Raw genomic sequence first — 23245 nt, forward strand, 5'->3', positions numbered from 1 at the left:
CTGAACTTATTTTTCCCAAAAAAACAAAACCCACGAGATTGTGTATATAAGGCAACAGGCATTATTTCATTGATCCCCAAGGTTGTGGATCTAGCAGCAACTATTATAGTGTGCTTTGTTTTTATTATTGCTCTGTTTAGTTAGTCATCCAAATTCTAGCCATTTCTGTTTATAGCAAGATATAGCACATAGCCCAGGCAGCACAGCTAGTCATACCTTTTTATTGATGTAATTTGACTTATTTTGGTTCCTTTCCTAGTGTCTAACATTTTGTGAAGCCCTGACATAAATTATTGGCTTGTATAACCCACTGCATCACCTTCACCCAGAGATTTGCTGCCTGTGCAGTTCCTTAATTTTCAAGTGTGCGAGATTTATTTTTCCTTAGTGAGTCCTAATGTTTCTGCACGCACATGCACACATGCTTGTGAATGTGTGTGGGTACATAGGAATGCCAGTGAGAAAGTCAAACATACTCTTGGTTAATTCCTGCATGAGATTCTGGAGAAATCTTTAAACTTATAGATACTGGTTGCTGTGTTCTCAGATTGACTTGATCATAACCAATATGGTGGTATTTTTAAATTTTTTTCCAGTTTTGCTTATTTTTCCAAGGAATTCTGACTAATCAGGACTCTACACTTCATCTCTCTCAGTGAATACTTATTGACTGCATAGCTGACCAGTTGATATTCCCTAAGCCAATGTAAATGCGTAAGATACTCTTACAAGTGTTGCGTATCAGACAAGGCACTTCAGTCCTATAAGACCCTATAAGATAGAAGGAATTGTCTCCACTTTAAAAATGAGGACTTTGAAGCTCAGAAAACTTGAACACCTTACCCAAAGTCATACAGTTTATAAATGAAGGATCAGGATACTTTATCAAAAGACCTTTATGTACATTATTTTATTTGATCCTTATAACAGTCCTGGAGGTGGACAGAATAAATTCTTTTCTATGCTGTTGAGTACGTGGTCACTACAGTGGACCTGGTTCAGTCCAGTACTGTCCTCTGAACTCTGATATTACTTGGCATTTGTTTAAAGTTTATAGGCCGGTGATGGCACTGGCCACACCATTTTAGTGCCCCTGTGGTTTTCCGGTGGATAGTTTTGTTAAGTGATTCTCTGTTGTCCCCAAGGTAGAGTCCCTGCTCAGACACTTGGTGTTCATGTAAGCACTCTTATAATGAAAAAACAACGGGGTGGGTCGGGGGGGGGGGGGAAAGGCTTGCAAATCTCTTCTTGTCAACCACCTGCTTAAAACCTTCAAATAGTTTCCACAGGCTACCTTCCCACAACCCTTCCCCCTCAAAAACAACAACGAAAGGACACTTTAGTATGCCAAAGGCTTCACGTGATCTGTCTTCTTCCTCCCTTTTCAGCCTCACCTTCTGCTGCCACTTACCCCAAAACCCCTGCTACTGGCCCTTTATGCCAGGAAAGCTGAACTGCTTCACTGAGGTGAGGCCCACCTTCCACTTTTGCTTTTTTACCCCCTTTTACCCCCTTTGCCTGATATCTCCGCTTGTCATCCATGTGCTAAACTTCCATTCAGTCTCCACTGTACAGCTCTGCAGTCTTCTCTTCTATGAAGCCTTTCTTTACACTCCTGAACAGAGTTATTGTTCATCGTCTGTTCTCCCTGCAGAACTTAAAAAAAAAAAAGAAAAGAAAAGAAAAACTCAATTGGGAATTCCCTGGCAGTCCAGTGGTTAGGACTCCCCAGGTTCCATCCCTGGTCAGGGAACTAAGATCTCACAAGCCTCACAGCACGGCCAAAAAAAACCTCAGTCAAATATATCAATATTTTTACATTTCTCTTGTTATCTATTGTGTGTGTTTATGTCTCCCCTACTAGACTAATAAACTCTGTAAGGATGAGAGACCAAAGCATGAGAGACCAAAGCTTACTCATCCCTTTATCCTAACACAGTGCCCAGCACAAAAAATGGACTCAGGAAAGGTTTGTACCTAGAAGACAAAAAGAATCATGACCTTCCTCTGTGGATTAAGGACTAAGAATTCAACACTGAAAGGAAGAACTTGCCATTTAAAAGGAGAGGGGGGTACACATTTCTATCAAATGAAATTACTGTCTTCACTTATAAATGTGCTGGGCTTTCCTTGTGTCTAGGAAGATAATGCAGGGCTTTGAGAAGTGGAGTGAGATTAAAGAGAAATTATACAGTGAGTAAGCATTTTCCCCAAAACTATTCCTTTGGTGATAAGTTGTTATAAGTTATTGAGTACCTTTTTCTCTTCTAGTTAAACAGAGAGCTGACAAATGTTTTCAAAGTGTTATCAGCATTTTCTAATAGTTTGTCTTTCACTGACACTTTTATTTAATTATTTCAGATGCAGTAGTAAATTACTGCCCTTGTGTGTAATTCAACTAGTGGCAATATTAGGCAGATTGTTACCAACTCACCAGGATGTGTGACATGATGCCATTTGAAACTCTGAAAATGGAGGGGAAGGGATTGTGTCTTTAGATAACTCAGCCGTGGAGTTCTGGACCATTAATACCGTTTTTAGTTTTATAAAAATTGTACATGCTGTTAAAGAGTCAAATAGTTCCTTAAGGTTTATTATGAAAAACAGTATTTCTCCTTGTTCCCCAAAGGCAAACACTTTTCGATAATTTTAACAGATTCTCTTAGTATTTGTCTCCAAATAACTAAATAACCTGACAGTATTGATGCTTCTTGGGTTTTGTTTTAGGATTACCAGTGATTCCTTCAGTGAAGGATGAGAATTTAGCTCCCTTTCACCACCTCTTTACTGCAGCTATATTCCATTCTACCAATATAGGTTAGTATTTAAATTACTAGTTCTATGTAAATTTCCCTCATAGATAAGAATGCAGTATAGTATACTATGATTACTTTTTTCCTACCTAATATTTTCTGTTTTCTTTGAAGTTTATGATTCTCTTATATTTACTTTGATTAGTTTTCAGTATGCTTATAGCTAATTCTACCCCAAATTCTCCACCAGTTATCTAAATCTCCTTTCAGAATGTTCAGACATATCAGATGTACGATCTGTTACTTGTCAGGTATTCAGTCAGTTTAATCTTTGGAAGAAATCTCTCCTGAAGCCTTCTGACATGCTTCAGTCTCTATGCCTTTACTATAATCCTAGGGGGATTCCCATCACTTCTCTTATGTTGAAATCCATTTCTCGAATGGATTCCATGTCTTCCTCTTTCTCAGTGTACTCTCTTGTTTTGTTGGCGAATATCCTCCTATAGCTTCCTGAGAAGAGGTAAATTATAGTGACTTTGTAAATATAAAAATATCTTTATTCTTTTTTGGCTGGGTATGGAATTAGGCTGGAAAATATATCTATATATATGTATATGTAGATAGATTTTTTTGGAAGAATTTTCAAGTGGTTGCTCCATTATATTTTAGCTTCTGGTGTTACTTTTGAGAAACCTAAAGATATTGAATGTGATCTATTTACTTATTTTCTTTTTCTTTGCTTTGTTTTCTTTCTGGAAATTTGTAGGAACTCCTCAGTGTTTTAAAATTTCAGACTGATGGGCCTTTGAGTTTATTTTTATCTATTGTGCTAGGTACTCAGTGGATCCTTTCAGTCTGAAAATTCATGTCATTAAGTTCTGGGAAATTTCTTTGAATTACTTCATTGATGATTTCTTCTTTATTTTCTCTTCTCTTTCTAGGCTACATTATATTTAGGTGTTCGATCTCCCATACTGATCCTCTAATGTTCTTATCTCTTTTCTCCTGTTTTTCATCTCTTTGTCTTTTTCTTCTGACTCCTCAGAGATTCCCTTAACTTTATGTCTTGCCCTTCTATTTTTTGTTTTTCATATTTCGCTTTCATATTTTAAATTGTTAAGAACTTTTTCTCCGAATAGCATCATGTGTGTAGTATCCTCTTTTATCCATCTCAGCATATTAATGATTTTTAAACTTTTTATTCTTGTTTCTGTTTTCGGTTTGATCTTGATACTATAATTTGCCTTAGAGGCTTTTCTTAAGTTTGGTGATACTTGCTTGCATATTTAGTTTTAAGAGGAGAGGACTAGAAAACATTGGAAGCTCTTCGTATGTGGACTGAGGTTGTTAACTGTGGGGTTCACTGTAGGGTAATTTGGCTCAGCTCTTTTCATTGGGGAACACCTGATGTCATTCTGCTTAGGTCCCTCCTCTTGGGCTTGTCTAGGATCTCTCAGTTATCCACCGTGAAGTATTTGCCTGTGTTCTGGAAGCAGAGTGGAGGGGAAGAGGACTGGAGGTCACAGCATTTAATATGCATACATTCACTTAATCACCTTGTTTTCAATACAGTGCCTTTGCCCTTAAATTGTGTTGATGTTTCCCTCTCCAAAGAATAAAATTCTAGTTTATTTGCCAAGGTGTAAGAGTAGTTGTTGCCTGACTCTGTGGAGTTGGGAGGAGATCTGGACATATAATTGTCTTACAGATTTTCACCTAGTCTTCCTGGTTTGTTTTTTTTTAATTGAGATGTAAGTGACTTACAACACTATATCAGTTTCAGGTGCATAACATAATGATGCACTGTTTGTGCACTGCAAAATGATCACCCAGGTTTCTGTTCTTAACTCCAGTTTTACTGCCACTTTAAGAAGTACTTGGGGGTCACCAGTTCCTGAGCCTTACGGTTGTTACTGAATTATAGCTCACATCGCCTCTCAACCCCCCTCTTCTGGCTTAGAATTCAACTTTTTAAAGTCGGCTTAGTTACCATTCATCCATCTGCTTTTCAGCTTCCAAAATTTTGTTGCTATTACAACCTTCCCTATTCTCTCTCTTTGTTATATTTACATGTAAGCACGATACATACAGGGGATAATAATTTAAAACATTACTGTCTTCTCATTAGAAACAATGGAAGCATAAAGGTAGAAAACCCCATTACTGACATGTTACTGGAGTTTTGGGAGGTTGCAAAAGTAAATGTACAGGGTGGTGCAGTGGTTAAGAATCCGCCTGCCAATGCAGGGGACATGGGTTCGAGCCCTGGTCCGGGAAGATCCCACATGCCACGGAGCACCTAAGTCCATGCACCACAACTACTGAGCCTGCACTCTAGAGCCCGTGAGCCACAACTACTGAGCCCACATGCCACAACTACTGAAACCCGTGTGCCCTAGAGCCCGTGCTCCGCAACAAGAGAAGCCATCGCAATGAGAAGTCCACGCACTGCAACAAAGAGTAGCCCCCACTTGCCACACCTAGAGAAAGCCCACACACGGCAACGAAGACCCAACACAACCAAAAATAAATAAGTAAATAAAAGCTAAAAAAAAATAAAAGTAAATGTATATGTTTCAATCTGCCATCTTAACCCACAAGTCCCCAAAAGAAGTTTTTAAATGAAGGAAGGTTTTTTAAAGGTATAAGAAACCAGTGAACTTTAAAATATTCTTCTTATTTTAACCAAATTCAGCCTGATTTTGTTGCATTTTCAACAGTAGAAGAATGAGATCCAAATACAGCTAGTGAATGTCTCAAAGCCACAACCAGGCTTTTTGACTATTTGTCTTTTCCTGTCAAGAATTAAAATCCAGAGAGTCACAAAACGTAGAGATCCGAGACATTTCCTCTAATTTCCAGCACTTTTCTGCAGTATTCCTAAGAGATACCCCTTGTGCTCCTTAAAACTATTTGATGAGGAATGTATTACCTTCTGAGATAGTTCATAAATTTATTCTGTGAAAATAGGGAGGGAAGTAGGTTAGAAAGTTGGTTCTGTCACTCTGTAATGTTTAATAATATCCATGTTATAAAAACAGTATCCTGGGAACAGCGTTATTTGATATTCATGGCTTTAAATCAGATAGACTAGAGTTTTATTGGTTTTATCAGTTGTGTAACCTTTAGGAATTACTTAACACTCTGAACCTGTATCATCATCTGTGAAGCAAAGATTAAATACAGTCGGCCCACCTCATCCACGGGTTTGGCATCCGTGGATACGGTGGGCCCATGTAGGGACTTGAGCAACTTTGGATTTTGGTATCTGCAGGGCTCCTAGAACCAATCCCCCACTGATACTGAGGGACATATTTAATACCTTGAGGGTTTATAAGCTTTAAATAAGATACAGTATTAAAGGACCTGGCAAAGAGCTTGGCACCTAGAAGCTGAACACTAAATGATATCCATTTTTCTTCTTACTGGTTCAATCAGAGAAAGCTTTTCAGTGTATAACATTTGGACTATACCTGAAGAGTAAGATTTTAATAGATAAGCCAGAGGTGGAGACCTTCCTGGAAGGATGGACCTCCCAGACTGAAGGAATAGCATGACAAAGCCATAGCTGTATCAAAGAATCAAGATCTGAGGCTTATTTAAGGAATGGCAAGTATTTTTAGGTGTTTGGATTATAGAGCACATGAAAGGCTACAGCATAATGTGAGTGAGGCTAGGACGGTTTTGACATAGGACACCTCAGCAAGAAAATTCAAAAGCTGGTGTTCTCACATATTGCAGCACTGAGTGAGACACAGACAAAGCAAGGATTCATTGGGAAATCAAGGCTGCCTTCTCTGTTAAAGCTTACTTAACATGGCTTTTTAACGACCTGATAGAGATCAAAATTGTAATGGAAGTGATTGATAATCCTGGAAAAATGTATGTTACATATGTAGTTACTCGTAAACAAGTCAAGAATGTAAGTAAAGAATATGTCCAAGAGAAGAAGATTGCTGTCTTCATATTTCAAAGGCTGTCAGGGGAAGAAGGAGTAAAATTAAACCTTGCTGATGGATTAGATTAATGCAAATAGGTAGGAATCAGAAAGGGGGAGTTCTTAGTTCATATGAGAAAGAATTTTTATCAAAACTACCCAACAGTGAAATGGAAAGCTTGGGATGAATTAAGTATCTAGTCATTAGAGGTGTACATACTAAAGCTAGATGATTGTCAAAGATGCCGTAGAAAGTGGGACTGTTCTTTGAAAAGGTAAAAGCAAGTGCCTTCTAAGGTTATGCTCTACTCCATATGGTTCTGTGCCTGACCAGGGCTCTTACGTTATCTAGGTATAAACCTTGTATCAAGCTTTGCCCACAACAAGCTATTCCACAAACTAGAACCTTGAGGACTGTTACAAACACTCTGAGGCAAAGCCGTCCTTTAGTCAACTGTTTAAACTGCTTCAAAGAGTTCCAGTAGCCCTCACTAGAGCAGGGTCCTGATGGTGCCTTAACCAGGGACTTCTCCACAGTTCTGTTGAACACAGTGGGACAGTCTTACCCAAGTGAAGCCTTTGGTACTGCTCGATGGACCTCAAGGACATCCTCGCCCAAACAAGAGCCTCCAGACTCTTGAGACAGTGCTTGTCATCCCCCTGCAAACCTCTAGTGGCTATAAAACGCTTTCCTTCTCTTTGTGTTAACTGAAACTTGAGCCCCTTCCATTGGAGACTTGTTTTTTGACACTCCACAAGAACAAGAAGGTGATAAAGATGGAGGGAGGGATGGGTAGTTTGTACATTTCTCCAGACCATTACTTTTCCCTCCTTGTGTAAAACCATCATTCCTTCTTTGGAGCTGTTTAACTGTTCAACTCTCCATCACACCTAATCTTGAACATCTGATATGCTGGTTACTTCTTTGGGGCACTCAGAACTTGGAACCTTGCTTAAGGTCTTCCTTTCTAGGCCGCGGCTCGTATAATAACCATGTTTTACCCTAATCTCATCCCGTCTTTCCCATACCAAACTGTGTGCTGTTTCCCATGTTCTCTCTTGCTTCTGTGCTTTTATGCACGCAGTTTCCTCTATTTGGAATACTGTTTCCCTACTCTTTCACCTAATAAAATCCAGCTTGCACTGTGTGGCCATATAGGTTATTACTTCCTTATCACTTCCTTTCCAAACATACTTGTCTCCCCTAGACTTGGTTAGGCGTCCTTCCTCTGTGTTCCTATAATTTTCTCTAATGTGATATTTATTATTCTTTAATATATTTACGTTTCTGATTTTTAAATGTCTTTTCCATTATATTATTATTACCCGGAAAGCAGGAGCTGCCTCTTCTTTATTTTATAACTCCAACCCATGGCCTAGTGCATAGACGGTGTTCAGTATCTATTGGCAGAATGCATACATGATTCCAGCTGGTTGTCCACTTTGTGCCTATACAAGACTGAAGGTGGAACAAAAAGGAGTGGACTAGGTCTTATTACTGTAGCTAGTTTATATCTAGCTCAAATTCTATTTGGAATGTATATATTCATACCAGTTAAATAAATAAATACACACACACTGATGGACTTAGGTTCAGAACGTAATTCTGCCCTTTACCTCGTTTTACGCTTTCTTCCTGATAACCCTACACTGTCACCCCACTTTTCTGTTTCTGCCAATTTTCCAATCCCCTTACTTCAGCCCTTTGGCATTTCTTATCTTCAGAATGTTATGAATATGTCACCTACCTTGGATGTTTTCTTTTTGGTGAGTCCTGTCTTTTAAGGGTATAGAACAGCGGCCCCCAACCTTTTTGGTACCAGGGACCGGTTTCATGGAAGACAATTTTTCCGCAGGTGGGGCGGGGCGGGGGGAAATGGTTCAGGCAGTAACGCAAGCGATGGGGAGCGGTGGGTAGCAGCAGATGAAGCTTTGCTCACTCACCTACTGCTCATCTCGGGCTGTGTGGCCCGGCTCCTAACAGGCTGCGGACCGATACCAGGGGTTGGGGACCCCTGTTATAGAATGTTACATTTAAGACATGTCTGATTCAGTTGAGACCAAAAATAACAACATATAGGCTTCACTAAAGGAAGTTAGGAGAAAAACTAGTAATGAATGAAGCAGAAAAATAAGGTGCAGCATTAATGGTTAAGTGTAAAAAAACAGTAATGTTCTTAGGAATAGCTGTTGAGGAAAGAGGATGAGAACGAACAACTGTAAGATACTTATAACTCACAGACTGTGTTGAGAGTTTTACATACATTATTTTCTTTATTCCATACAGTAACCCTGCAGCAGATGTTGTTACACGTATTATGTAGATGAGGAACCAAAGGTTCAGAGGGGTTAAGTGACTTGCTCAAGGTCACAAAGGTGTTAACTTGCAAACCTGGAATTCCAAACTAAGACCTTTTCACTTTTTAGTTCCGCTCCGTTACCACTTCATATATTTTAAATTGGCTTTTTATTAGATTATTTTTGATTTAAGAATTTTGGAAGTTAGCTAGGAAGTTAACGTGAAAGTGGCAGTTTGAAGATAGAAGATCAGGTGGTTTAATAACCTTGGAATAGTCCTTGGAATAGCTAATTGGTTTGATGGGGTGGTTTTGTGTCATAACCTGTTCAAAGATTATTAACTAATAGTGCCAGAGAGCAATATTTAAATAGCAAATGGAGCTCTCATTTACCAAATCTCTTGATGGAAATTTTAACACAATCTAGAATTTGTGCTAATTTTTTTTTTATCTTTTTTTTGGACAGTTGTCCAAAATTCTTCATGCCTGCTTATATGATTAACACATTATATAAACTTTATTTTCAGTGCACTTTGTTCAGAAGAAAATTGTATTCACACTCCATTGTGAGAAATTAAATAAAATGATTCCTTGGCCAGTCTGCTCCTCTTCCCCTCGACACCCCCCAACACTCTCTCACTCACTCACACACACACACACATTCATCTAATACACTTCCCTGCCTGTGAGCTTCACTTAGATTCTTTCCTCCATCTCCACTGATTTGCCTTTTTTCCTACTATTTACTGCCCAGCTTGGCTCAGCTCACTTTTGTCAGATGATGGCTTAGGTCCCAACACTTCAAGAAAGTTTTTCCCATGGAGATTTCTCCGTAAATCAAATAAGCAAATTTGGATTTCACCCCTGCAGTCTGCAACTCAATTCCCCCCCCAAAAGTTTATTAATTACCATGCACCTGGCATAATGTTAGTTGGCAGGCATTTACTGATAAATAAAATAGATCTGTGCTATTAACATAGTCTTATTGTAGGTATTGTGTAAGGTGTATGGGAGCAAATTATTTAATCTTTCTGTATCTCAGTTTCTTCATCTATAATATGGGGACAGTAATAGTACCTGCTTTGTTACAGTTCTTACGATGATTGCATGAGTTAGTATTTGTATAGTACTTTTAAGACAGGGCCTAGCATATAGAAAATGCTATAGAATTGTTTTTATTTACCAAAACAAAACTGAACATTGCAGTACTTTATCTAGTTCTAAAAAATCCTATTGGTATCTACTAGTATCATAATAAATTTATAGTTTAGTTTATAGAAAAATGCCATTTTTATAGTAACAAATTTTCCTATCCAAGAACAGGGTGAATTTCCATTTATTAAGATCTTCTTTTGCATCCCTTAATAGGATATTAAGGTTTTCATCATATAGATCTCACCATTTGGTTATTTTTGTTTCTAGGTATTTTATCTTTGTTGCTGTTTAAACTAGCACCATGTAATAGTCTGATTCAACATTATTTATATAAAGACTACTGATTTTTGTTTTTAAATTTTCTACTGAATTTGTGATGAGTCCAGTTGGTTTGCTTGGATCTTCTAAATGTGTAATCATATCATCTCTAAAAATGGATCATTTTACCTCTTTTTCCCCAATTTTTATAGCTCTTAACTCTTTCTCTTATCTAATTTGTATTAATTAACTATGGTGGTAGTGAATAGCCTTATTTTATTTATATTGTAATTTTTGACTTATGACCATTATACTTGAAAAAGATTATTATATACAACCTGGTGTGCTTTCCCAGTTTGATAAACAGGGTCTCTTAATGCTGTGCTTTGCTTTAACAACCAAAGATTTCATCCTGTTCTGAACTAGTTATTCATATATTTTTTAGTTTTTCAGTGTGTCTTCCATGAACTTGAGCGTCCACATTTGGCTCTTAGCCTGACAGGGTCTGGCAAAGTATTCTAGAGAACCATAGTCTCTGGAGAATAAAAGTTCAGACTCCTCAAAATAAAGTTAGGGATAATTCTTCAGTGTCTCAAACGCCTTCCCCTTGAGCGCTTAAAGTATGTCCCAGCACGTGTTTAATGTTCAGAATATTATTTGCTATCTAAAACCTCTGTGTCCTTGTGTAGAGCTATCCCTGTTGTGCCTGCCACACAGTAGATACACAGAAATGCTACCTGTTCGTCAAGGAACTGCTCAGGCCACATTCTCCCCACGAATTCGCTCCAAGTATCTTCAAGTAAAAGGTAGACGTAATCTTTAACACCTGTGTTAGTTTTCTGTTGCTGCATAATAAATTACCACAAATTTAGCAGCTTAAACAACATGCATTTTTTAACCTCACAGCTCTGTAGGTCAGAAGTCTGAGTGGGCTCATCCGGTCTCTCTGCTCAGGGGCCGACAAGGCCAAAATCAAGGTGTTGCTCAGGCTGGGCTCTGATCTGGAGACTCTTGGGAATAATCCACTTCCAAACTCATTGAAAGTGTTGGCAGAATCCAGTTCCTTGCAACTGTAGGTCTGAGCAGGCTTTACTGGCTTTCTGCTCCTAGAGGCCTCCTGCGTTCCTTCTCACATGGTCCCTCCATCCTCTGACCAATAATGTCCTATCAAGCACTTCTCACAGTGCAAATCTCTCAGAACACTCTCTTCTGCTTCTAGCCAGAGAAAACTCTCTGCTTTTAAAGGCTCGTGTGATTAGATTAGGCCTACCCAGATAATATCCCTTTGCCATAAATATAAAATAATCAGGGGTGTAACACTGGGGCTAAGGGTCATAGAGGCCATCTTAAAATTCTGCCTATTGCCCCACCCTTCAAACTCTCATTGAAAGTTGTACTTTCCTTCTAGATTCACTTAGTTATCATTCATTTACGAGGTAACTGCCTCAGAGTGGCATCCATGGCTGAGTCACTTTATGACACCCTTATCATACCTTGCAGACCTTCCCTGTAGTAGATATTCAGTACGTATCCAATGAATTAATTATACTTTTTGTTAAATGAATCGCGAGATGAAAAGATGAGCAGAGTTATTCCAGACCAGATTGTAAGAACATCTGTCCAATTGGAAGGGCAGTGTGCACTTGACAGTTCATTGCCACTTGGGAGGGGTTTTTTTGTTTATTTTGCTTCTCCTTTTTTGAGGCTACATTTATTTATGATCAACCAGAGAGACTAAACAATGGATGCATGGGCTTGGACTCTAATGCAATTCAAGTGAGGTCAGAAGAATTCAACACACACACAAAAAAAAAAAACCTTAAAAAGCATGAAGTAGATATTACAGTAAAATTAATATTTGAAAGGGAAAAAATCATTAGTAAGAGAAAAAAGCATTCTGGAAAACTGTGTTCCATTTACGGCACCTCATTACCAGATTATTTAAGGGAAACTGGAGGGAGTTCAGAGGCATAAAGAATGATGAAGAGGCTGTAGGGATTAATACAAGCAAAGATTTTAAACAACTAAATATGTATAGCTTAACTGAACAACAGCTGAGTAGAGATGTAACTGTTGTCAAATGTCTGATATCAAGAGAAGGAATGTGTTTCTCTGAAGAGTTGAGAGTCCCTTTCTAAGTATTAGAATTAAATGAGAAATGAGAAAACAATCTTTTCTGTCCAACTTGTAAGCAGTATTTAGATTGTGTGTTGGGATGTGAAGTGTCAGAGTTGAATTCAAATCCTAGCTCCACTACCTGCTACCTGCGAAAATTCAGACAACTCCTTTAACCTCTTTCACTCTGTCACGTGTAGAGTGGGAATTATATGACCTACCTCATGGGGTCATTACGAAGATTAAATGAAGCAGTAAACAGTGAGGTTCTGTGCCTGGCACGGGTTGCAAGTCGAGGAGAATGGTAAATGCTATTGGTATTACCATTACCGTCTTCATTCTTAAGTGGTTAAGAGTTCAAAGTGCTAGAGTCAGACAAAGCTGGGGTGCAAATTCAAGCTCTACAATCTGTTAACTCTACCTCTAAGTCTCAGTTTCTTCAACCATATGAGCGTAATAGTGAGGACTAATGAAATAATACAATCTGAAACACTTACCGTAATGCTTGGCACATTATTCAGTAAATATATTAGCAGCTGTAGCATTATTTTAATTATCATTAACACAATCAGCATTCCACCTAGAACCTGGCCAAAGTACTACTATATATTCAAATTATTTCCAGATTTCCCCTGTTACAATGCCATATACGTATCCCTTTTTCCATTATAATCACCACATGTGCGCGTGGGCGCACACACACACACAGAGTTCAGTAATTATTTGTTGAATTGAATTTGGTAATTTCTACCAATAATCATGTCAGATATTTGTGGTCACTGTGCATTGCTAGGGAGATGCTGGAATGGGCTTCTATACTCCTTGTGTAATCAAATTTATGACAACAGATTTAAGTGCTTTTTTCATTCCAATAAAACTCTGACACTTAGATTTACCTGAGTTTCTATGAAAGAATCCCTGCTCTTATAATGGAATTTTCATTTTTGTCTTTTACACACATAGAACTCCCTGTGGCTCCTCTTTACAAATAGGATTGTGTTGTGTAGTAAACAGAATCTACTCTGGCTAGATTAAGCAGAAATGGCATTGGAGGGTTTCCAATTAGAAGATACTAAGATCAATCAGATAATCAGTGTATTAGTCAGATGTATTCATCAGTGATAGCTCACAGAAAATACAGGCTAGCCCAAAGAAGAGCTACAGGTGGCCAAAAAAAAAAAAAGCTACATGAAAGGATGCTAAATATTATTAGTCATTAGGGAAATGCAAATTAAAACCATAATGAGACACTACTACATACTTACTAGAATGGCTAGACTTTTTAAAACTGACAGTCTCAAGTCCTGGCAATGATGCAGAGCAACTAACACACTCATCCATTGCTGGTGGGAATGCAAGATTGTGTAGCCATTTAAAGACAGTTTGGCATTTTTAAAATAAAGTTAAACATATATCTACCATTCAACCCAGAATTTCCACTCCTAGGTATTGGTTCAAGAGAAATAAAAAATACAAGTCCAAACAAAAACCTGTGCTTAAATGTTTATAGCACCTTAATTCATAATAGCCCAAACATGAGACAGTCCAAATGTCTATCCATCAGCATACGGATAAACAGTTTGTGGTATATCCATACAATGGAATACTACTCAGCAATAAAAAGGAGCATATACTCATACATGGAACAACATGAATGAATCTCCAAGACATAAAAAAGGCAGGCACTAGAGGTTAAATACTCTATGATTCCATTTGTAAGATATTCTAGAAAACTGTCTCTGCCCTATTAGACTGTGATCTCCTTGATCTGATACAGCTTTTAACAACAAGATTGCATCAAAGTCGGTGAACTGGAAGTAGAAATGGCTAAATTTGATCAGTTTAGGGAGCAAGTTTTAGCTCGCAAGGGAATCAGGAATCCAGATTTGGCCAAAGGTCAATATAAGGTAGCCTGGGGTAAATCAGAGTGCACAGGACTTTCAACAGGAGGGCAGGGAGCCAACGTGGAGCCTGCTGGACCTGACATCATGAATATCTGCTCTAATGGATCCTACACAAGTTTGTCCACTCACACAGCCTTCAGCCTCCAGAGAATGTAACCTTTCTTTGATGGTCACTAGTTAAAGCTGATTGCAGTTGCTATCAAGGGTCTAATTTACCTGCGTTTGACAAATTTCCAGTTGTACTTTGCTTGTCCATTTGTAGTATGCTTTACTGATCCTCTTCAGCAACTCAAGAATCGGCAGTGACAGAGGCCACACTTACCGACCAGGGTGACCCTGGAGTTGCATCAGTTTATTAGTGCTTCTAGTTATTTTCTGGCAAACGTAAGAAGCTGAAGCAAAGGACCATCTTAATTAAAGTGTTTTTAATGTGACAGATTTTATGATGATAAGTTTGGCTCAAATATAACCTGTACCTTGTAAATACAACATATGCTATAAAGAAAAGAGCCTGCGGTTAGAACTCACAAACTTAGATTCTGGTCCCTGGACGCCACCTCTTCACCCTTGGCTAGGCCACTTAGCCTCCCACTTACCTTCCAGGGTGAATGGAGCAGGTGGGCCAATACTCTCAAAAGTGCCACTCAGCTCTAACTTGAATCCCGTGATTCTAAGAGTAGTTGATAGGATGTTGGGAGGAGGAATGGAAGAAACTTTTCCATTCTTAGACTTAAGAGCTTTTAGACTTGACTTTTAGACTTTTCAGACCTCAGAATGTCAGGCTTCAGCTGTGTCCAGTGTTTACATTATAACATCTATTTTGGAAAAAAACTGGCAAGGTTTATAGATGAGGATGGAAAAGTACTTAGGTTGTTCTTGCAACTAGAAGCCCATAATCAGGTTTTTATCCTTTCCTTAGAGGTATATATTGCAAGAGTCACTGTAAGAAACAATATTGTTACTCATATTAAATATTTAGGTAGCTTTTCCACATCTTTGAAAGAGTTGTATTTTCTTCTAGGAAGGAAGATTTTATTTTTGGCATGGTGGTGCCCTTTTTTTAAGCTCTTAATCTAGTTTTTTTTTATGTCAGTGAAACCTTAGCATTTAAAAATGAATTGAAATATCGGTAACTAGTCCTATAGAGATTTTTGACTACATAAGCCAGAATTCTAAAGTTAAGTCTTTGATGTATATGTGCATTTTTAATTTCTTATTTTTTCAATTCCTCTTGACCAGTTCTTTTTGTAGTCAAATTCATTGTAATCCCATCACGAAAGTGTTGATCTTGTAGTAAACTTTATTGAAGCATTGTATTAATGCACATTCCCTCATGGTAACAGACGCTTTGTATCAAACCTATTATGCAGCTCAGCTTAAGTCCCATATGGAACTAATAAGCCACGCAATAAGTGACCTTGTGTAGATGAATATGGCTTGGAAGGGTGAGAGAGAGAGAGTGTTTGTGTCTGTACGCCTGCACGCGCGCACATGTGTTGTCTAAACTGAATTTCTCCTGCCAAAACCTAAATGACAAAATGATTCTTGAGCCCCCAGAGTCTTTACCAGCTTGGAAAAATTGGGTGTTTGAAAAATAAAATTGAGCACTTTGATATTAAATTAGGCCTCAGCTCAATAGGAGGATGCTCACTGAGTACAAGAACTCAGCATTTATTTCTCAAAAGTACAATCACACTTTATTTTAAAATACGATTTCCAGAGCTGCAACTGGTCTTAACCTAGACAGCGGAGCACCATTAATCAAGCTGTATGAACTAGTTAATTTCAATTACAAGAGTTCTAACATCGTAGTTGATCTGTCTATATATAGTGATTTGAGATGAAACCAGCATGTGGCTTTGGAAAAATACTGTATTTTTATACAAAAAAGGTGGTGTGGGAGAAGAAAACAGAAGCTAATGAATGGAATTGACATGGTTATAGTGTCTGTTGAGGGCTGAATGTATTCATTGCTCTGGTATTCTTTCTATTTATTTATTTGTTTATTTATTTTTCTATTTATTTATTTATTTATCCAGTAACCATAAAGCTAGATCTTCCTGGTTATTTTAGTATAGGGATTTTCTTCTGCTAGTAGACAGTAGCACTTGTTCATTTTTCTGGGGAAACCACTGAACATTGCTTCTCCCTACTTCCCATCTAATTTATCATCTATGTGTAGTTTTCACCTACTAGCCTACTATAGAGTTTGCACAGAAATTTAATTGCTCCCTTGGAGGTCTAAACCAATCAGAGTAAAGCTGAAATTCAAGTTAATTGAAACCAAAATTCCACTTAAAACTGCTGAGACTCTTTGGGTGGTGGTGGTGCAGTAGGAAGTTGTTACAAAAGGTGTTTATTTCAGAGACTAATCTGCAGCAGTTAGACCCAAAGCAACGTTTTATTTGCATGGATTTCTTGGCATCTGCCTTCCCCAGTAAGAATTGAGAGCAGAGGGAGCTGCATTTAGGGAAGTGTGGTATTCATTGGTAGTAGTTGGGAAGGGCAGGTTTTGATGGAATGTTGGAGAAAGATTTCTTAGAGAAAAGAGTACTTTAGTCTTTTAACCTATCCTTCACAGCTGCCCCTGGAGTTGTTTTCCCCATTCACTCTCCTGCTTAAAACCTTGTAGTAGATTCTTACTGCTGTCAAGGAAGATAAATCCGAATTCTTGAGCTAAGTGCTCTAGGCCCTCAGTAGTTTTAATGAATGCTGTCTAAAAATCAGGCCTCAGAAGTTTCCATTCTCTATAAAAATCCTGATTGAACTCTTACAACAATTTTATGAGACAAATATTGTTTGTCCTGTTCTACAGACAAGGCACAGATTGGTTCTGTACCTTGTTCAAGGTTACATACATTATATGGTAAGAACAGACTATGAGTCCAGCCCGTCACTCAGAAGACAGAGAGCTAATTCGCAGTGCCTAGCCTAGTGGACACTAAATAAATATTTGCTGTATGAATAGGATGTGTAGGAACTTAGTAAATGTAGCTCTTTCTCTCCTTTCCCTATCCTTGTTCTTTCTTTCCCCCTTGGCCTCACTCCTCCTTTAACTTCTTGTTTTTACTAATACCTTACCAGGGAGCTAACTTGTTAAAGAATTACTTAATAAAAATATAGATTTGTTTCTTTCCTGAAGTATTTACATTTTAATACCAGGTCATCTCTACCTGACATAGTAGAGCATTAGACTGAACCCCATTTTACTTCCTCCATTTTTGGACACTTCCCTTAAGGTGTCCAGAAATGTATTTTCTGGAGACTCTTCCATCAGACCTACCCCTCAGTGAACACATAAAGATTTGACACCCTCTTAGCCAACTTTGACTTCTGACACCATCAGAAGTGAGCAAAACCTGAAATGGGGCTGAGTGGACCAATGTTCCTTCATCACTCACATTGTCAATGTGTGCTACCCTAACCGTATTTTTATATCAAAATCCATAGATGTATGGTTCCTGTAACTTATAGAGCATTTAAAGTGGACTCGTAGAACTTTGAAAGGCTCTTGGAGATGACCTGGTCCAGGGGGGTTTAAACTCCAGATGGGAATGCCTCCTTGGCTCTAACTCTACTCCCCAACAACTGCCTACAGTTAGAGCAGTTTCCTATTTGTTTCACACTTTGGGCTTCTACATAATATTTCATGTGAACTAAGGATTCCAGGGCTACCAAAAAAAGAAGTTTGAAAATTATTTGACTAGCCCAGGCAGGGAAGGGACTTACTCGTAGCCATACAGCAGAGCTGTGTCTTTCACCCATGTCTTCTGACCACCCACATCATGAGTCGATCTTTCCACTTCACTGTTTAATTATTTTAAAGATATTGATACGTATATGTGGGGTGTTTTTAATTTATTTCTTTTATTTATTTTATTTTTGGCTGCGTTGGGTCTGTGTTGTCGCGCGCAAGCTTTCTCTAGTTGCAGCAAGCGGTGGCTACTCTTTGTTGCGGTACGTAGGCTTCTCACTGCGGTGGCTTCTCTTGTTGCAGAGCATGGGCTCTAGGTGTGCGGGCTTCAGTAGTTGTGGCTCGCGGGTTCTAGAGTGCAGGCTTAGTAGTTGTGGCGCACGGGCTTAGTTGCTCCATGACATGTGGGATCTTCCCAGACTAGGGCTCAAACCCGTGTCCCCTGCATTGGCAGGTGGATTCTTAACCACTGCGCCACCAGGGAGGCCCTGTATATGTGTTTATTGCTGCCTCTCTCAAGTGCTTGTAGTCAGAAACTTAGTAAATTAGTAAAAATTAGCTTTTAAAAAGGTGAACTACGTACTTAAGATTTTTTCCCCTTTGATTTGAATTCTGTTGTTTTCCTTTTCTGATTCTAATCATAGTTAGTTAAGTGTTAAGCCATTTTTGAGCACCCGTTTTATGCCCAGCTTAGTGATAGATGCTATGATAATGATATCATATATACAGAGAGTATATATGTAGCATGATGATAATAGGTACAGTTTATTGAGCATTTACTATGTACCAGATATCGTTTTGGGTCCTCTACATACTTCATCGTATTTAAACTTTATAACAGCTCTGCAAGGCAGATAACATCCCATTTACAAGAACTGACTTACCCAAAGTCAAACAACTAATAAGTGACAGCACTGGTATTTCAAACCCAGATTGTCTGCATCTATGCTCATTCCAGTGTGTCAAGATGCCTCTCATTCCCTCCCATACAGCATTAATTTTAACTTACTAATTAATTAACAAATATGTTTTAAGTATCTATTCAGTTAGTTTAGGCTTTCCAAAGACAGCAAATGGAAAGGTGGTATAGGAAGGGTTTGGCAGAAGGGTAAAATGCCCCCTATCCTGGAGTAATCAGAGACCTTCCTACAGGAAATGGAACTGGTGTTGACTCTTTGAGAATGGACAGAATATGACCAGATGGAGCAGAAGCAAGAAGAACTACAATCCTGCAGCCTGTGGAACAAAAACAACATTCACAGAAAGATAGACAAGATGAAAAGACAGAGGGCTATGTACCAGATGAAGGAACAAGATAAAACCCCAGAAAAACAACTAAATAAACTGGAGATAGGCAACCTTCCAGAAAAAGAATTCAGAATAATGATAGTTAAGATGATCCAGGACCTCGGAAAAAGAATGGAGGCAAAGATTGAGAAGATGCAAGAAATGTTTAACAAAGATCTAGAAGAATTAAATAAGAAATAAACAGAGATGAACAATACAATAACTGAAATGAAAAATACACTAGAAGGAATCAATAGCAGAATAACTGAGGCAGAACAACAGATAAGTGACCTGGAAGACAGAATGGTGGAATTCACTGCTGCAGAACAGAATAAAGAAAAAAGAATGAAAAGAAGTGAAGACAGCCTAAGAGACCTCTGGGACAACATTAAACGCAACAACATTCGCATTATAGGGGTCTCAGAAGGAGGAGAGAGAGATAAAGGACCCAAGAAAATATTTGAAGAGATTATAGCCAAAAACTTCCCTAACGTGAGAAAGGAAATAGCCACCCAAATCCAGGAAGTACACAGAGTCCCATACATGATAAACCCAAGGAGAAACACACCGAGATACACAGTAATCAAATTGGCAAATATTAAAGACAAAGAAAAATTATTGAAAGCAGCAAGGGAAAAACGAGAAATAACATACAAGGGAACTCCCATAAGGTTAACAGCTGATTTCTCAGCAGAAACTCTACAAGCCAGAAGGGAGTGGCATGATATACTTAAAATGATGAAAGGGAAGAAACTACAACCAAGATTACTCTACCCGGCAAGGATCTCATTCAGATTCGATGGAGAAGTCAAAAGCTTCACAGACAAACAAAAGCTAAGAGAATTCAGCACCACCAAAACAGCTCTCCAACAAATGCTAAAGGAACTTCTCTAAGTGGGAAACACAAGAGAAGAAAAGGAGCTACAAAAACAAACCCAAAACAGTTGAGAAAATGGTAATAGGAACATACATATCGATAATTATCTCAAATGTGAATGGATTAAATACTCCAACCAAAAGATACAGGCTTGCTGAATGGATACAAAAACAAGACCCATAAATATATGCTGTCTACAAGAGACCCAATTCAGACCTAGGGACACATAGAGATTGAAAGTGAGGGGATGGAAAAAGATATTCCATGCAAATGGAAATCAAAAGAAAGCTGGAGTAGCAATACTCATATCGGATAAAATAGACTTCAAAATAAAGAATGTTACAAGAGACAAGGAAGGACACTACATAATGATCAAGGGATCAATCCAAGAAGAAGATATAACTACTGTAAATATGTATGCACCCAACATAGGAGCACCTCAATACATAAGGCAAATGCTATAAAAGAGGAAATCAACAGTAAAACAATAACAGTAGGGGACTTTAACACCTCACTTACACCAATGCACAGATCATCCAGACAGAAAATTAATAAGGAAACACAAGCTTTAAATGACACAATAGACCAGATAGATTTAATTATATTTATAGGACATTCCATCCAAAAAGAGCAGAGTACACTTTCTTCTCAAGTGCACAAGGAACATTCTCCAGGATAGATCACATCTTGGGTCACAAATCAAGACTCAGTAAATTTAAGAACATTGAAATCATATCAAGCATCTTTTCTGACCACAATGCTTTGAGATTAGAAATCACTTACAGGGGAAAAAAACGTAAAAAACACAAACACATGGAGGCTAAACAATACGTTACTAAATAACCAAGAGATCACTGAAGAAATCAAAGAGGAAATCAAAAACTACCTAGAGACAAATGACAATGAAAACATGATGATCCAAAACCTATGGGATGCAGCAAAAGCAGTTCTAAGAGGGAAGTTTATAGCTATACAAGCCTACCTCAAGAAACAAGAAATATCTCATAAACAATCTAACCTTATACCTAAAGGAACTAGAGAAAGAAGAACAAACAAAACCTAAAGTGAGCAGAAGGAAAGAAGTTATAAAGATCAGAGCAGAAATAAATGAAATAGAAACAAAGAAAACAATAGCAAAGATCAATACAACTAAAAGCTAGTTCTTTGAGAAGATAAACAAAATTGATAAACCATTAGCCAGACTCATCAAGAAAAAGAGGGAGAGGACTCAAATCAATAAAATTAGAAATGAAAAAGGAGAAGTTACAATAGACACCGCAGAAATGCAAAGCATCCTAAGAGACTACTCCAAGCAACTCTATGCCAATAAAATGGACAACCTGGAAGAAATGGACAAATTCTTAGAAAGGTATAACCTTCCAAGACTGAACCAGGAAGAAATAGAAAATATGAACAGACCAATCACAAAGAATGAAATTGAAACCGTGATTAAAAATCTTCCAGCAAACCAAAGTCCAGGACCAAATGGCTTCACAGGTGAATTCTATCAAACATTTAGAGAAGAGCTAACACCCATCCTTCTGAAACTCTTCCAAAATATTGCAGAGGAAGGAACACTCCCAAACTCATTCTATGAGGCCACCATCACCCTGATACCAAAACCAGACAAAGATACTACAAAAAAAAGAAACTTACAGACCAATATCACTGATGAATATAGATGCAAAAATCCTCAACAAAATATTAGCAAACAGAATCCAGCAACACATTAAAAGGATCATACACCATGATCAAGTGGGATTTATCCCAGGGATGCAAGGATTCTTCAATATACACAAATCAATCAATGTGATACACCATATTAACAAATTGAAGAAGAACCATATGATCATCTCAAGATGCAGAAAATGCTTTTGACAAAATTCAACACCGATTTATGCTAAAAACTCTCCAGAAAGTGGACATAGAGGGAACTTACCTCAACACAGTAAAGGCCATATATGACAAACCCACAGCAAACATCATTCTCAATGGTGAAAAACTGAAAGCATTTCCTCTAAGATCAGGAACAAGAGAAGGATGTCCACTCTCATCACTATTATTCGACATAGTTTCGGAAGTCCTAGCCACGGCAATCAGAGAGGAAAAAGAAATAAAAGGAATATAAATTGGAAAAGAAGAAGTAAAACTGTCAGTGTTTGCAGATGACATGATACTATACATAGAGAATCCTAAAGATGCCACCAGGAAACTACTAGAGCTAATCAATGAATTTGGTAAAGTTTCAGGATACAAAATTAATGCACAGAAATCTCTTGCATTCCTATACACTAATGATGAAAAATATGAAAGGGAAATTAAGGAAACACTCCCATTTACCATTGCAACAAAAAGAATAAAATACCTAGGAATAAACCTACCCAGGGAGACAAAAGACCTGTATGCAGAAAACTATAAGACACTGTTGAAAGAAATTAAAGATGAAACCAACAGATGGAGAGATATACCATGTTCTTGGATTGGAAGAATCAATATTGTGAAAATGACTATAGTACCCAAAGCAATCTACAGATTCAATGCAATCCCTATCAAATTAACCAATGGCATTTTTTACAGAACTAGAACAAAAAAATCTTAAAATTTGTATGGAGACACAAAAGACCCTGAATAGCCAAAGCAGTCTTGAGGGAAAAAAACGGAGCTGGAGGAATCAGACTCCCTGACTTCAGACTACACTACAAAGCTACAGTAATCAACACAATATGGTACTGGCACAAAAACAGGAATATAGATCAATGGAACAGGATAGAAAGCCCAGAGATAAACCCATGCAGCTATGGTCAACTAATCTATGACAAAGGAGGCAAGGATATACAATGGAGAAAAGACAGTCTCTTCAATAAGTGGTGCTGGGAAAACTGGACAGCTACATGTAAAAGAATGAAATTAGAACACTCCCTAACACCACACACAAAAATAAACTCAAAATGGATTAGAGACCTAAATG

The 23245-nt window shown here is 38.0% G+C and overlaps 1 protein-coding gene across 4 annotated transcripts in view; it reads left to right on the plus strand.

Moving 5' to 3' along the window:
• UVRAG (UV radiation resistance associated) overlaps nucleotides 1-23245 on the plus strand; it is a 317503-nt gene that overhangs the window by 259519 nt on the left and 34739 nt on the right. Inside the window, exon 14 of one of the 4 annotated variants that reach the window (XM_079928282.1) lies at nucleotides 1865-3039. The exons of the other annotated variants lie outside the window; for them this stretch is intronic. Coding sequence (XP_079784408.1) covers nucleotides 1865-1981 — 117 coding nt within the window. The 3' untranslated portion in view covers nucleotides 1982-3039. Of the gene's footprint in view, nucleotides 1-1864; nucleotides 3040-23245 lie in introns of those variants that run through there. 4 annotated transcript variants of the gene reach the window in all.

The sequence above is a fragment of the Stenella coeruleoalba genome, assembly GCF_951394435.1.
Source record: "Stenella coeruleoalba genome assembly, chromosome: 8".
NCBI classification, from domain to species: Eukaryota; Metazoa; Chordata; class Mammalia; order Artiodactyla; family Delphinidae; genus Stenella; species Stenella coeruleoalba.